The following is a 17,099-nucleotide window of genomic DNA, read 5'->3' as shown; positions in this document are numbered from 1 at the left end:
GGTCCAGTCGGGTAGTGGCTTTCAAAGACATGAATCTTTTCCATGTGACTTTACACTTTCTAAGAATAGAATTTCAAATAAATATACTAATGCTATGGCATTCTTTAGTTCTTTGTGAATCAGGGGTAAAATTCCTCACTTTTTTGTCGCCAGATGTTTAAGATATTGAGTTCAAAAAGGCAGAATCAAAGGATTATGTGGAAAACACAGACGCTGATCCAGACTTTATCTTTCCTTTGATTGGATAGAGGTCTTGTTTATTACTTTTTCCTGAACAATAAATTACAATATGATTAGTTGACTAAAGATGGTTTAGAGATAATTGAAACAACAAACCCAGCTGGAGAGAGGGCAACAATCTTGTCCTTGGTCTTGGTATGAGATATAAATAGAGCACAGATCATTTAAAGAACAGATCAGCATATGACTGAAAAACTGAACTCTGCCAGAAGGCATAGATCTGCCCACTAAAAAGAACATACAGTGGGACTTTCTTTGACTTACATACAGTAAGGTATGTGATATTTTGAAAAATGTCCTTTTTGCTTATGCGTCTGTTTCAAATACAGCTTTTGTCCTGTATTTGTGTATGTATTCATACTGTAAAGGCTTTCTGTGTGTTGTCTCTGCATGTGTGTCACATTTCTGTTATGTATCAAGGTGTTGTCGTGCTGAGTGTGATTTTCTGGAGAAATCTAGTTCTATAAATGTTAACCCCTTAACGGATAATTCTGTATTTTTGACATTAGACACACACTACTATCTGCTAGTATTATTGATGCAATGAGGGGTTCTCAGGCTGTGAGTTCCATTATTGATCTGGCAGAGGTAAATGCAAGCTGTGGAACATTAGGGTCTTAACAGAAATGAAGTTAACTTGTTAACTTAGTTTCGGGAGCGGGGCCACGCTTCAACCACACCTCCAATCACGTGTCAGGCTACTTATACCTCTCAGCCTGCCCCACTTGTTTCTGATTGCTCGACGCAAGACAGACAACGATCCACGCTCAACAGCACTCGCTCAACAGCACACGGTTTCAGATCGCTCGACCCACCCTCCCTTTCCCTTCCCTTCATCAATTCATCCCTACACACATCCGCTCATCTTCTGTTCCCTCCATCCTCTCTTCCCTGCTTCCCTCATCCCTTCATCCCTCATCCCAGCATCCCTTCATCCCCCATCCCAGCTGGTTTAGTTTTGGACCAATTTTCCAAAACACTAGCCAATACCTATATATCATACCATATACTGTAAGCATAAGCATAACGCGCCAGAGATAGTACACACAAATACAACAGAGACCAACCGAATGAAACCAAAGAAATACATCTGGGTATTAAACAAAACACAGGACATTATTTTAAAATAAAAAAAATTTTTGGTATGAAAGAGTTTCTAATTGAGCAATTGTGTGAAACAGAATGTGTGAGTACAATTTTATGATAACCTACAGTATTGGTATATAAGCCAAAACATTAACACACAAGTTGACAAAATACCAACTTGTAGTTCTCCTGATGCAGCACTTAGTTCAGTTACTTACGCTAACAGACATGGTAGTTTTTTTTTTGATCTTTTGGCTTAAAAATGTTTTTGTTCTCTGACCGTGTTTGTTGCAGTTAATTTTTTTAGATTAAGCAGCCTGATCTCCCGCTCTGGGACTCCCCACAAAGCTAATGTCTATTTATGAACATCGATACTTCTGCCAAAGAGAAAACAAATACAGTCTGATAGTAGCAAGACTAGGATGCTTTGTGTAACATACTATATATATTGTATCAAATATATTTTTGAGCATGCATGCAAGATCTGACCAAAAATATATATAGAATATAGTAAGACACAAGCTTCATTATATTTCCCTTTCTTCCTTCAGAATCGCTTCATCCTTGAAGGGGCATTAGAAATCCATAATGGTGGCCAGAATGCTCGCTTTGGCTCATCGCTCGCTCCTGTCCCTGATCTGAATGGTGATAGCTTCAATGACTTGGTGGTGGGAGCCCCACTGGAAGATGACCACAAAGGAGCCATTTATGTTTTCTTTAGCCATCACAACAGAATACTACGCAAATACAAACAGGTAGGAGATGTGCCAAACGTACAGTTAAACACAATGGCAATATATTTGTCTATTTTTGTCTACATATTAACACATACATTTTACTGCTGATCATTTGTTCTTCATTTGATTAACCACCTTCCAAATAGCCACTGATTTACAGTTTAATTAAAATTAATCCATTTGCAGACACTTGCTAAAAGTAAGTGTCATTCTATACTTGTAACAGATCCATACCCAGATTTCTTTAGCCATTTACTTGGTTCAAAATCAAGGCCGAGGTCAGTCATAAACAATCTGCAAACTAAACCAGACAAGGGGCAAGAGGGCAGGCAAAAACAGGCAATAGTCACAGACAAGCAGGTGACTTGAACAAAAGACTGGCACACTAAGGCTACAGAGCACACTAGACAATCTAACAAAAAACATACACCATAAGCCCTAGAAAAGGCACAAAAACTTTTGTTCTAAAAATTAAGTTGAACTAATGTACGCAATCCTTTTGGCTCTTTGGTAATGATAAGTGAGATGAGCTTACAGTACCACTGAGAGAATAGCAACACTGTATTTTTTAAGAAATACTATTTTGATGTGATGAAGTAAACATTGTTATTCTTAAGTAAATTCCTAAATGTGCAGTTTCTTTAGCTGTGCAGTTTAATTGCACATATGACTGCTCTAATAATGTGTTTATCATAACATTGTAAACCGTGTTTGTCGTTATAATGTTTGCTCAGATTTCTTCCTCTCTCTGTTTTTCAGAGGATTGCAGCAGCAGACTTGGCTCCTGGCCTGCAGTACTTTGGCCGCAGTATTCATGGCACAATGGACATGAACAATGATGGTTCAGTGGATCTGGCAGTAGGTTCCCTTGGTGCTGCTGTTCTCCTTTGGTTAGTATTTCACCCAGAAAAATAATACTGTTGTCAAAAATATAAAATACAGCAACATGTTGGAGTTTTATGTATGCCTTGAGAAATAATCATCATATATAGTAATTTTCTTGAGTTTCAAAGTTTAGGACTTGCTTTCATCTGTAACATCTTTATGCCCTTATAGGTCACAGAGTGTTGTCCGGATATATACCACTGTCAGGTTTGAGCCCAGTAAGATCAACATCTTTGTGAAGGACTGTCAGAGAGGTGGCAAAGATGTGACCTGTATGTCAGCCATTGTATGTTTCAACATCACTGCCAGGACAGCCATTCCTCCCACACAGGAAATTGGTAAGCCAGCAAAAATAATCCACTGCTGTGGAAGCGTCTCAGTAAAGTTTCGTAAATCCTAAAACCCTGTTTCATCTATTAGCAAAGAAGATACTTTAACTTACTGCACATCCTATCAATTCTATAGATAAATGAACAAATAATACAATACAATAAAAAAATACAAAAAAAATATGTATTTCTTTGATGTGGAACATCATTAATTTTATGATATTGTCAAACCATTAACAGACCATTTTTACGGTACACTTGAGTTGAGTAATTCGTAGTTTGGATCTGTAGTTGCTATATAATTCAGCTGTTGTTTGGACTGTGTTACGTGACAGGATGAAACATGTCTGGTTTCAAGTGAGAAAAGGCATTGAGCCCTCTAAATATATATCCTTCATGAGATGGCTCCAATAGACTTTTCAGCATGGGGCTTCCTGTAAAAACTGTGATGGCTACTTCCATTCAGAGTGGCGCCAAAGCAAAATGTTTCTTTACTAGCAGTAAGAGATTCTGATCTCACTGCTGGACTCTGCCAAAGCTAAAGCAGCTGCCAGCAAAACTGGTATATCTGTATAAATGTTTCTTTTTTATTATGTGAACGCTGGTTGGAATGCATCTACAAGCTTAGCTCTGTTTTATTCGGCTTAAAAAAGAGTGTTCTTTCTAATGGTTTGTTGGTGGTGACAGCTCATTAGACAACTCAATCCTGCAGATGGGTGTGCCACTGATTATAGCCCACCTGCACATAACCTCAGGCTTTCTCTGCTCACAATTTGTTTTAAGAGATGTGATGGCGGGGTCCAGTTTCACTGTGTATCAGGGAGGAGGAAGCAGAGGTACAGGGCAGTGTGTTCTGAGTTAACCTCTTGACCCTCCGACATCTTTATCAAATCTATCAGATGTGGCAAAACAGAGTAGAGGTAGAACAGAGGGAGTTATCTTGTCTTCCATGGTTGCATACAGTGGAACACGTTTATTTAATTTTCCACTCATTGTCGTGTCTGGCTAGTAATGCATGGCAGATGTGCTGGTGTTTGTGAGTTCGCTGTGGTCTGTTGCATGAAATGGAATTTTCTTTTTTGTACCAGTCAAGTTAATCTTATTTATGCAAACATTTATTGACAGTATAGAGTGACAGTGGTGTCTTTAAACAAAACGGTTCAACCAACTGCTCTTTAGATGTTCTTTTTTAGGGATTAGAGGAAATGTACTGATGATTAATGTTGCTGTGTAGCCAAAACACTCTTAAAACAAAAAAAAAAGTTAGAAGTTTTGTTTTGTAAATCAACATTTCTTTCATCAAAAAAGCAACAAGTTTTTAAAACAGTGGGTACAGATAATTGTGGTTGTGAAAAGTGGATAAAAGCTTCCAATTTAATAACCATTATCTGCCCAGATCTTTTTGCAAAAGGCATTAAGATGTCTCCTGCCCTCTAATTCTCAAGTTGACCCCATACACAACACATGCACAAGTTCAGCCTTAGTAGATTTTTCCTGATGCCATGAAAACACGAGGCAATAAATGGAAAGCCTCTCAAACAATGTGGCTTGGAAATGGCTCAGTACTGAAAGTAGCGGGGTTTGGATTCGTGTATATGTTGGTTACACATTCATCATATGTTCAGAATCAAGCTAATATTGCATTGGTCAGCTACAGTGATGTCATTTACCATACCCTGTTGACGCCATATGTCAATTAGTCCGCACCACCCTAAAAAAAGAACAGTTAAACTTGGAAACATTCAAATACAAATAGAATAGGATCTTTTACATTTTCACATAGAAGAGTAATTTCTTAAATCTTCTTATGACCCACTAGAATTCAAATTTAATGTCTCCATTGCGGAGAGACGTTTCAATCCCCGGGCTATCCTGGACAACCCCAACAAGCTGCAGCCTCAAAACCTGACCCTCCTTGCAGGAGAAGAGACCTGCGAACACATCTACTTCCATGTAATGGTGAGGCCCATGATTAATTCAATTCAATTCAGTTTTATTTATATAGTGCCAAATCACAACGACAGTTATCTCACAGCACTTTTCATAGAACAGCAGGTCTAGACCGTACTCTGTGATGTTATTTACAGAAGACCAACAAAGTTACAAAGTGTTTTACTCATCATTCAATCAAATCAAAAATTTAATAGGTGAGATGGCTGAAAGATATATATTGCAAACATATATCACATAAAGATAAAATGCTGTTTTGTATGCTTTTCTTCTTTGAATTCAATTTAATTATTTTTATTAAATAAAAAAGTCTAATTTTAACATGCTGAATTTCAGAAAAAAACATACTTCAGTCAGCTACCTCAGTCTTAAAATATTATGATTGATATTGGTCTCCCAAATTGGTCAAAACCAACACACACTGCACATTAAAATGAGATTATAAGCATTTCTGCATCTTGTACATGTGTGTAAACCTTTTGGAAGCAAAATACATTTGAGTGCCATAGATAAAGTGACATGATAGAGTAAATCCACAGGCTAATCTTTAAACTTAATGTTTTATATTAGGAGACCACAGACTATGCAAGGCCCATAGTGTTTGCTGTGCAAGTGGGGCTACAAGATCCGGACCACGGGCCAGTTCTAGATGACAGCTGGCCTACTGTTGTGAGGACTGAGGTGAGAGGCAATCTGACATCTTGTCCTCTTATTGTTCAGTTCTTAATATGCCCTTCCATAAATCAATTGAAAAGTACATAAGGAAAGCAAAGGATTACTACTTTCTTTGACTTACAATAGCTTGTCTCTTTGGCTAGCTGCCCTTCTGGAATGGCTGTGACGAGGATGATCGCTGCATACCTGACTTGGCACTGCAGAGTATGACTGACCTAATGACTCGAAGGTAGGTACACACATATTCATCACATACACATACTCTTGCACACACACAAGAATACATACTTTATTTTAAAATATAGGGCATCCTCGGCTGCTCTGTTACTTACGAATTCACTTTGCGTCCTCTTCCCTCCCTCCCTGCCTTCTAGTCAGTTCTGTGCGCAGCCTGTACAGTCTCATGGTGCTTTCTGCCGCCATCTAAGTGAAGGAGGGACAGAGGGATCTCTGCGAGTTCTAGAGGGAAACAGGAGGAGGATGGTGGTGGATGTCCGATTGGAGAACAAAGGAGAGAATGCCTACAATGCTCGCCTAAACATCACCTACACACCCAATCTTCGCTTCTCTAGCCTCATAGTCAAGGTACATTATTACCATCATCCAGACTCATGTGTTTCATTAGAACATATTTTCTTAAATTGTGTAAGGAGAGTCAGATGAGATGAGAGAAATGCTGCATTTAAGATACCAGTATTGTAATTAAAATCTAAATTGTTCATTTTAATCCAGGACAACTCTGACATCAAAATAGAGTGTTACATTGAGGACAAACTGAGGAATGAGAAGATCTGCAATGTCAGTGCTCCGTTCATGAGGGCCAAAATTCAGGTGAGATAAAGCATACTCTGAACAGGTGAAATTATTTATTGATTAAAAGTCCACCAACATCTTTTAAAATGCCCAACATTTGGGAGTCACTGGGGAGTTGTGTCTCTGGTTAATATGTGTCATTAGATAATCTACTAACAAAACATCTAGACTTAACTGGGTTTGATTTGCTGTTGTATTCATATGAAAACAGCAAAAGATTAGTTTAGCACCGATTCTAGAGTGTTTTAAGTTTAAGAAGGCCATATGTTTTAGGTGAAAATCATAATTTCTGTATTTATCTCACTGGAAAGCATATATAAAAGTTGATCTTTCCAACCAAAATTCACATTGGATTTTTATACTGATTCCCAAATATGATAAAAAATCTGTTTAGATGCCTGTACTTCCAACTGAAATAAATTTCTGGATACGTGTCCACAGCTCTGTTAGTGCAATCTCACAGGCCACATTATGCTGCTTCTCTGGGGCTGAAAAAATATTGACGTGGGCAATGTTAGACCACAGGAGCCCAAAACACATGCTGCAGGCTTTAGATGACCATGACGGACCGCTCTGGTTAATGTAAAACCCACAAGCCGACCCAAGGAGCCCAGTTTGGTTCTTGTTTGTGAGATCCCTTCTTTCTATAGTCTGACATCAAAGACTAAAGTGTCGACACTAAAACATGTCCTTCTGCATTTAACTGTGTTACTATAACAAATGGGAGGAGGAAGCATCTGTAATATAAATATGATTTCATCTAACATTTTCCTATTATTTTAAAAAAGGTTTTCCGTGGCTTACCAAAACAAAACCACAAATTAGATTGAGATCAACACTCTTATCTTAATTTATATCCTCCAAGAACTGACTGACTCAAATTTATTTACAGTACTATGCATAGAGGATGGCCCCCACAAAGCACATTATGATGTTGAAACTTCATACTTTGTGTAGTTTCCCAGACAGTCACATGCTCTTAAACCTTAAAGTTCAAGTTATCATACCCCAAGCAGGAAGGGACTGTTCATAAAAGTAGAAAGAAAAATATACTATCTTTAGCCACAGAAATCAAGAAAGTAATTCAATGCACCTACGGTGAAATTTTAAAAGTTTATTTATACATTTCTAACATTTATAATTTATAATGAACAACATAGAACCCCATTTAATTGCACACCAACACACCTAATCCAAGACCTCACTCAAAAACAGAGAGATAGAGAATAATAATAAATAAGAATTAAATAAATTAAATAATTCAATTAACTAATTAAAGCATTATGGAAGGGGTTGACGACATTCAGGGGATCAGCCATCCTCAGCACCAGGCAACAGTGTCAAGGATTTTATGTGATCCAAAAAGGGCTTCCAGTTTGATTAAATGTTAAAATATTACCAAGAGCCCTTGGTAGAGTAGCTAACTTTTTTCCATGTGATAGAGTCCAGTGCCTCCTTTATCTAATCTCCAAATTTATGGGGTGAAACATGCTTCCATATCAAAATAATAAGGTGCCTAACCAACAAAGTAGTGGAAGCCAAATTGTCTTGCAGTGTGCTAAATATTGTTATAACACTGGTATTTAAGTCTGATGGGTTATTGGAGTGACATTCTGCCAAATGGGAATGTGTTTGTTGCTTTAACTATAGACTTTTTTGTGTGATAAAATTCATGGTTCACTTTTTAGTTATTTCCTTTTTTAGCTTTCGACTGTGTCCCATGGCCTTCTTCTACCTAACTTTGGTCATATATATGATCACTTTTTATAATGTGATCAAAGTTCCTAAGGTACTTAGGTCACATGATGACACACTGTCACTGGCACAAAAACCATTTTGGTGTAACTGAAAACCTACAGTATAGACTTTCAAGAATTTCTGGTACACAAGCCATAACATATGTGAGTCCTGAAAGTGACTTTGCATTTTCCTAAAAGTTAAAGTAACTGTTCCTTATTCTGACATAAAAATAAGTCAAGCAATACCTTCTTCCTCGATACACTGTAAAACTTTAAATTAGCATCTCATTTTGTTTTCATTACATCACTGACAAGGTTCATCTTAACAACAGGGTACATAGAACAGAACCTTCCTCCTCAGCCATTAAGAGCTTTTATTCTCTGCTTTAGCCTGGTGCACCAGGTGAGACTGAGTGACAGATAGTGGGAGTTTCTACTCTCTCATCTGTTACTGATTCTCACATTCAGTTTTGCTGTTCCCATGCTTTTCCACAGGATTGTAATGTCAACGATATTTATGAGACTCTGCATTTTCCAGTGTATTTTACAGCATGGCATCAAGTTTTATTTTTAAGAGGGTGATGTTTGAATTAACTTTGATATGGATGACATTGATAGTACATCTCTCAGTGCAATTAAAAGCTATTAAACAGCAAGCAGATTATCTGTAAACCATCTTTTCCATGAAGAATAGTGTTTCTTACTTTCTATACTGATGCAAAGTGTGCTGACTACTACCAAAGGAATGAAGTAATGAAGGTGATTGAAAGAGTTCATGAAATGTCCTAACCATGTCATTATCAAAAACAATAGTCATCTCCTGGGCAACGAAAATATCACTGCATTTCTCTGTAACGCTCTGGGAGGACTCCGGTCACCCTTTAAAACTTACTGAGTGATTCATAGCCACTCATTCAGTCTGAACAGCATCCAGAGCCACAACGCTGATCTGCTCTGGTCGAAAGCCTTTTTAAAATGTGGCACAGAGTTAAACAAGGCTGATTGTACATTGGTGCTTCTGCCAAGCCTGCCCAAACCACTGTTTAGTTGGAAAGTAGGGATCTTAGGGCAAGCTTTATAAAACAGCCAGTTATCACTCTTGTTTTGACTTTTCCGGTTGCATTTGACCTGTATAAAACTAGCATGTTCTGTAAACTTTACTACTGCTGCAGCAAAGTGAGGTCTAAAAATCACACCCTGTGTACACATTGGTGTGTGTTTTGTTTTGTTTTGTTTTGTCGTGGGTGTGAGCAGAGACTAGGAACACTAGTTATTTCAATTAATTGTTTGATGATTGACAGTAAATTTGGCTCACAGATGCAGGTAGACTACATCAGTTCAGAGGAGGAAGGGGAGCTTCATGCTCTGTCTGAATTTCCATGTTCAACTATGCTGACACACGAACATCCTCCAGCCACGGACAATTGCGTCGTCCAAACCCATGCCGCTTGCATGCAAGTGTATGTCTGTTCATTCTTATGTCTGTATGTGTGAGTGTGTTTTCATCTAACTTTGTTCTAAATGACCATCAAATAGATTCACTCTTATTTTGACAACTACTCATAACAAAGAGTAGACAGGGGTAATTTTCCACAAATAGGACACGATTATATGAAAATCATCATTCTTGCATGTATGTACTATATCTGTCTATATCTTCGGTATGTCTATATGGAAGAGGGAAGCTACAGTAAACCTTGTTATGCATTCCTCTCTGGTCAGATGGAATCCGTCAGGATTTCATTACGGCATGGAGGACTGTAAACTCAGCCTGGCTTGCTCTCTGCTGCCAGTCAATCATCCTCTCCTCTCCTCTCCTCCATTACTAGTTTGCCATTTTCTTATACACGTCGTTTTTTCTGTTTCTGTCTCTTTTCTTCCATGTTCTGCCTATATTTTGCCTTGACTCTTTCTCTCACTGGTATTTGCATGTTTGTGTCTGTAGTCATGTTGATTTGTATTTATGGCATTGTACTCAACTAAGGGGAAATTCCCTGGCTCTCTTTAAGCAGCACCAACTGTGCAGCTGACTGCCTGGGGTCAAAGCCGCAGCAGGTTATTGCAGGCTTTAGTCCTTAATCCATTATGCCATAAGGCCTTTACTGTTGGAGAGAGTATATGTATATATATACAATAGCATATGGGGTCAAAAGAAGCTTCTGACCTGTGCTTTTAGTGTTTTTGATATAAGAATGGCATGATGATAAACGGACAAAACATTTAAGGACTACTGATTAAAAAAGTTAGGATTATTTTTAGGCCTTGCAATAAATGAGTGATTTATTCTGCTATACTTTCTCCTCTGTGCAGGTGTCATTTCGTCTGGAGTTTGAGTTCAGTCGTACTGTCTTCCTAGAGCACGTCAGGGTTATCCTGGAAGCCGGCAGGTGTGAACATAAATTTAAAATCTGTCTAAATACAATTCCTCTTTGCATGGAGAGAGGTGCTGTCCTTTGTGTCCTTACTGATGCTAACAATCAACCAAGCATTACTCTCACCATACCAACCAGCTTGAGAAAAGATACAAAGTTGCAAATGCAAGTAAGCTACAAGGATGAATATTTCAATTGGTGTGTCCCGCTGTAACATAATTGCTCATGCTCTTTGAATATTTTTGACTCATTCTCTCAACAGTGATGGCGAGGAAATGAGCACAGCTGACAATTTCAATGATATCTATTACTCGCTGAAATACGAGGCAGACCTTCTCTTCACTAGGTTTGTAAATTTCTTAACATCTTACCAAACCATGCATGTGGAGGTGATTTTAGAAGCAATGAACTTGGAAGTGCAAATAACTGGAGCAAAGTGATTCAATGGCATCTGGAAAATGTTGAATAATATTAGTGTGGGAAAATCAGTTGCAGAGAATGTAGCTGGAATGGTTTTGCTTTGTTATTGTGCATTCGGCTTAACAACATATCCTTTAAAGCCCATATAAATCAAAGATAATTGTTTCTCACATAATATGTGTTGCATGCATTTTTCTTTAATTCAAAAGGGATTCAAATCCGACTCGGTATGACATCAAATCAGAACTGTCTCTGGAGGAGCCTGGAGTTATCGGTCCTCCTTTCAACTTCACTTTCCAGGTGAGAGCCAAGAGCATTACTTTAATTTACTGTAGCAGAAAAAACTGCTTGGAAATAATTTACGCAATTTGCTCCCTGTTGTCTCTCAGATTCAGAACCTTGGCTACTTTCCTGTGAAGGATCTGCAGCTCAACATTGAAATCCCAGAAATGACAAAAAATGGGAACCAACTCCTGCAGATATCTGACTTCCATATTGACCAGGTGAGTGTGGGTGCTCTTTGGCCTTGGTAAGGTAGGTATACCTTAGGTTTGAAGCTTACATTAGAGTTCACAGCACTTATCCATTCCTTGGTTTTCCGGTTGGTAAAAAAAACACTTCCAAACTTTGAATGTACTGTATTGCAGCACCATTCAAATTGCTTCATTTCGAAAAATCAAAGCTTGACAGTGCCTAGTTAAGATTGCTAAGCTATACATACTACATTTATACATACATACAATACATATATACTTACTCCATCTTATCAGAATATTATTTCACAGTTTCTCTGCAGACATAAGATTGTAACATACTAACAGTTATTTTCACTCTCATGTCACACCTTAGAGAGATGGTACACGTTGTTTACCGCCTCAGCATGTGGCACAGAGCAGGTCGTCACCTGAGGACCTTTCACGCTTCTCCCGCTTGGTAATGTACAAACCAACCACATCCATTCCCAAATAAGATTTTTATATCCAATTTTGTCTTTGGTAGACCTTTTCCTTAAGGCTGGTGCCTCTTTTCTTCACACAGAACCAGACCAACACCTTAACTTTGCCAATCCAATGCACTGTCAATGTGGCATCCTACAGAGAAATTGCAGTTAGAATTAGAGGAGCATTACGAATAGATACCTTACACACAGTGAGTATGAAACCCCAAACATGCATGCATGCAAGTGCTCTATTCATCTTACTGTTATTCTGCTTGATTTTGTAGCAATGACAGCTGTGTAGTCTCTCAGCTGTGTCATGTGTTTGTTAAAACTGGCAGCATGTTTTGATTTCCTCTCCAGCTGAAGTTTAAAATCTTGGAGCTGGCAACTAGTGCATCAGTGGAGCTCCCTTCCTCCAGCCCCATGTTTTTACATGAAGAGAGGCCTGTCAGACATGTGAGTCAAGAACAACTGATGCTGTAAATTGCCTCTGTCCCGGGTTTGACCTTACTCAAATCTGAACTCATAGAAGCATCATAATTTGATCAGATTTAGCCTCTCTGGTTTTTATCCTCTCTGTGTCTGAATTCAGTGTTTTGTGCTTAAGGAGATCAGATCATCTTCAAAATGTATTTGAATTAATTTCAAATATTACTGTAGTATTATATCTGTCATATTACAATTTATGTAACTGCAGTTTATGTAATTATGTAATGTCTGTCATAACATTATAAATGTTATGACTTTGACTTAGCAATTATGTAACATATTTTGCTGCAGTGACCACTTTATAAAAACAGTGGGCTTTGCTGCAGTTGAGTATGGCACTGCTCAACTGAAGCAGTGTAGGATCAGATAGTAAATGTTGGTTTTGGAGCACACGCGCTGTGTGGTGCTTAGGGACCGAAAGGACCAGCGGCACAATATGTAAAGGTCTGGACTCAAACACTAATCTTTGCTGCCATCTATTGGCCAGACAGTCATACATTCTGTCTTTATTATGATTTCCTTTAGCTGACATGAGCTCTAAATGTATTATTAGTGTAAAAGGGGGAAGAGATTTTGTGATAAACCTGTTTCTGATCAGTACTGTTTGATCTGATATTAAGAAATAAAAATGTCATTGTTTTATTCTACATATGTCTCTTAGAGGTACAGTTAAAGCTATAATCTTTTTAAATATGCGATGTTGGGCCTGTGAGTCTCCTGAACTACAGTAACAAACGTCTGGATTTATAATCCACTATAATCATCATGATCTCTGGGTAGAGTGCATTATTACTGCCTGTGAATGTCATAGCTGCCTCATCTTTGTAGTCAGAGTGGATAATCGTACATTTACAGTAGCGTACTCAATTTATAATCATATATATATTACTGCACTATATGTACATTATACGTTCATTTTTGTACAAGATTAACTCTGCATTATAACACTATACAACAGCTGACTGAGTTCCCCTATATAAAAAGGAAATGAGATTTTTTAATCTAATGATTTAAATATCATCCTATTTTGTCCACAGATAATATTGGAGATCAGGAAGGAGGGAGATTATAGAATCCCTAATTGGATTATCATTGGTAGCACGCTGGGAGGACTCTTATTGTTAGCCCTTCTCATTCTCGCTCTATGGAAGGTAAGTAATCATATAATGTACAACAGATAGACAATAATGAGAGGTAATTACATTAAAACCCACTGTATATCTTTGCTGAGACCACCAAAGATGAGGTGTGCCTCAGTACTGTTGTTTTTAATGTACAATAGGTAACAATATTGCAATATTGATTACAATCTTGCTTTATTACCAAACTAATTATGCTCTCCTGAAGTTATCTGAAAGCTCTGTTTTTCAGTTCAGTTTTTTCAAGTTATCTCATTATACTTTTCATATAGAGCAATTCTAGACCGTTAATATTATTTACAGAGACCCAACAGTTCCCATCATGAGCAAGCACTTGATGACAGTGGGATTTAACAGGCAGAATCCTCAAGCAGAACCTAGAAGGCAGCAAACTGCCTCAGCCTATATCACAGCAATACCTCTGTGTAGGGGTATGCTGCCACCCTCTGGTAGAGAATAAAATAATGCCTGTAATCCGACAGAAAAGTCAATTCCGACAGACTTTCAGATAATTTCAGTATTAAAACAGCGTTCATATAGCTAAGGAAAGATATCATTTGGTATATGCTTGGCTATATGGAGAAAAATAAAAGAAATTGAACCACCAGAGTTCCCTGCATGTGCATGTTTGCTGAACTAGTTAGGTAGTGGTTCAGCTATACTGTATGTAGAGCCTCATTTTGGAGTAAAACTGACAGTAAATAGAGGCAGCCTCACATTCAAGGTCAACACAGGAGCCAACTGAAACACACAATCTAACTCCAGGCAACGTAACATCATAAATATCATATCAAAGCTTTGGTATAGAAATGTTTATGTCAAAATAATATCAGCCTCCTATAATGTTACATATGTAAATTCCAAAATCAAGTCATCTTCCCTTTTTAGGGGGACAAAAATTATTCTAATCATAGATTTATATTATTAAGATGGTAGCAAATGTTGTAAAGTTTAACATGTCAACTTTCCACCACATCAGAAACTATCTAACTACCCAAGGCAGCAACACCATAGATCAATGCCAAGATCTTATTATATTTGTCATACTGTTTGACTAGCCGTGCACAAGCCTCCTCAATACTCAAACAACTACACTCAGTATACCACTAAGCTATTAAGGTGCTTGACAGGAAGCCAAACACCCATCACCATTAGGCTGCCTAAGAAATCATAATTTACCGAGCTGGATCAATCTTATCAAATTTAGAGATGCTTGTCTTGTCTATAAGATTCTGCATTGTTTGGTTTTCTGCTGATGTTCAATATGCAATAAAAAGGGGGAAAACATGCTTTACACAATACAAATAAACGTGAAAGAAAAAGTGATTTTACTTACTTTTCCTGATTACAGCTCTTAAGACTGCATGCAGACAGTGTTTGATTAACACCTCTCTCACTCTCCTGTTAGCTTGTTGCACCTTTTTGGCTTTACAAATTACACCTTTAACACTGGTATTAGTACAGGGAGTTGGTTAACCTCACATATTTTCCAGCACAAACTCCACACAATTTTGAGGTCTTATCCGTTAATAAGAGTAACTGGAAATACCTGTGTGGCCGTGTAGGGTCTTAGTAAGTGAAGTAAGTAAAAAGAGCAGTTGAGACAATGAATCAATAAAAATTACATGGACATTTACATTTTATACTCTGGGTGGACAGCAGCTAAATGCAAACCAAATGGAGCTGTAAGTGTACTGAAAACACACCATAATATACGTGGCAAAGAAATCTCAACTCAAGGTCTCCTTGCTTTGCATTTTTTGGGAGCTTTTGACCAAGTCTCACAATCTTCATCACATGAACTAAATGTGAAACAATGGTCAGCTACTAAGCTACTAAGTGGATGAGTGGACCTCAAGTTATTATTTTTTCACACATACTGGTCACAAGGTCAAGAATAAACTTATATTGTTAGGCTAGACCTATTGTCTAATTTCTCTCTTTGTTTCACTGTTCTCCCTCCAAGCTGGGCTTCTTCCGGAGGCAGAAGCGGAGAGACGAGGACGAGCAGGAGGCAAATGGGAAAATGGCGGAAGAACGGTAACGCAGGCTGAGGGCCCCCAGCAGACTCCTTTTCCACAGGGGACCCGACACTCAGGGACCAACCCGCCTCCCCCTGCTTCCCATCGCCACAGTGGCACCGTACAGACAGCTCTGCATGACAGCTGAAGCAAGGCTTGTTCAGTGCACTGGATTTGTCCCAAGCCACGACCCCTGACCCCCAAGAGTCAGCACTGTCACACTCACTTAGCATTCCTGCACTGTTGCGACATTAGGGCCTTCTTTGTCAATGTATTCCACTGCCCTCTATGTCGTCCTTTCTCAGATCTTTGAGCTCACGCTTTTCTTCGCTTCAGGCTGGAGCTCTGGTGCTTTTTCTGGCCGTTTGAAAAGAAGAATAGAGCAAGCTTTGATTGATCTGTTCCAAGAATTTCAGGCCACAGTGTGCCCCCGAGGCAAGTGTTAGCCAATCACTCTTTTGTCTCTTCCTGATGTATATTTATTTAACTCTTGTGGTAAATTTTGAAATACATGAAAAACCTCAAGGGTGACTTAACACCCAAATGTAAAGTTACTATACTGTATATTGAATTTGATGTTTAAAATATTTTATCTGCAGCAGGTTCAGCTCACTTGCATAATAATTTATGAAGAAACAAAACTGAACTAAAGTTGCCAGAGTACAAAGAAGATTCGTGATGTTTAACTCACACAGACTTTTCTTGATCTTTTTCTAAAGCAAAGAATCTTCTAAACCTGCATCCTCTCTTAAGAGTTCATTCCTTTTCTTTTAATATTTTCATCCTGGAAAACATGAAGGATGAACGACATTTGATGCACTTTTACTTTGTACAAAATTAACTTGAATTTTGTAAATAGTCAAGTACCTTGTTATACCCTTTCAAATATTATAATGGTTTTCAGTATTTTCCACATGGTTTATGGCATTTTTTGTAACTTAAGCCAAATGAAACTATTCAGCTTTGTGTTATTGAACCTGTTACAAGACGTTGCATGCCTTTTTACATGCACTGCATCAGAGCAAAAGGATGTGCATAAAATACTGCAGAAACATGGATTTCAACAAGTAATTCTTATGAAGAACTGTTACTAAATGATAACCGGATGCCATAAAGATGAGTCCAGTAAATGCACATTGCTTACAGTATGTCAGCACCGTCCAGGTGTTAACAACACATGTCAGTTTGTCCTGTTTAATGGTGTGAAGAGCTTTTATAGCCTAAAAATAAAACTGTGTATATGTATGTGAGTGTCTTTTTAATA

At 38.1% G+C, this 17,099-nt stretch overlaps 1 protein-coding gene across 2 annotated transcripts in view; it reads left to right on the top strand.

Moving 5' to 3' along the window:
* itga11a (integrin, alpha 11a) overlaps nucleotides 1-17,080 on the top strand; it is a 53,510-nt gene extending 36,430 nt beyond the window's left edge. The window contains exons 14-30 of one of the 2 annotated variants that reach the window (XM_046033477.1): nucleotides 1,878-2,081; nucleotides 2,823-2,953; nucleotides 3,120-3,286; nucleotides 5,097-5,236; nucleotides 5,798-5,908; nucleotides 6,046-6,131; nucleotides 6,277-6,487; nucleotides 6,635-6,733; nucleotides 10,765-10,841; nucleotides 11,089-11,172; nucleotides 11,456-11,546; nucleotides 11,636-11,749; nucleotides 12,096-12,179; nucleotides 12,285-12,395; nucleotides 12,547-12,642; nucleotides 13,713-13,826; nucleotides 15,781-17,080. In XM_046033477.1, the coding sequence (XP_045889433.1) occupies nucleotides 1,878-2,081; nucleotides 2,823-2,953; nucleotides 3,120-3,286; nucleotides 5,097-5,236; nucleotides 5,798-5,908; nucleotides 6,046-6,131; nucleotides 6,277-6,487; nucleotides 6,635-6,733; nucleotides 10,765-10,841; nucleotides 11,089-11,172; nucleotides 11,456-11,546; nucleotides 11,636-11,749; nucleotides 12,096-12,179; nucleotides 12,285-12,395; nucleotides 12,547-12,642; nucleotides 13,713-13,826; nucleotides 15,781-15,858 (1,998 nt within the window). In that variant the 3' untranslated portion in view covers nucleotides 15,859-17,080. Of the gene's footprint in view, nucleotides 1-1,877; nucleotides 2,082-2,822; nucleotides 2,954-3,119; nucleotides 3,287-5,096; nucleotides 5,237-5,797; nucleotides 5,909-6,045; nucleotides 6,132-6,276; nucleotides 6,488-6,634; nucleotides 6,734-10,764; nucleotides 10,842-11,088; nucleotides 11,173-11,455; nucleotides 11,547-11,635; nucleotides 11,750-12,095; nucleotides 12,180-12,284; nucleotides 12,396-12,546; nucleotides 12,643-13,712; nucleotides 13,831-15,734 lie in introns of both variants that reach the window. The other variant, XM_046033478.1, reaches the window with a different exon arrangement.
* The last annotated feature ends 19 nt before the right edge of the window (nucleotides 17,081-17,099 follow it).

This window comes from Micropterus dolomieu, linkage group LG20, assembly GCF_021292245.1.
Source record: "Micropterus dolomieu isolate WLL.071019.BEF.003 ecotype Adirondacks linkage group LG20, ASM2129224v1, whole genome shotgun sequence".
Taxonomy (NCBI): Eukaryota; Metazoa; Chordata; class Actinopteri; order Centrarchiformes; family Centrarchidae; genus Micropterus; species Micropterus dolomieu.
This window is presented reverse-complemented; position numbering and strand designations above follow the sequence as displayed.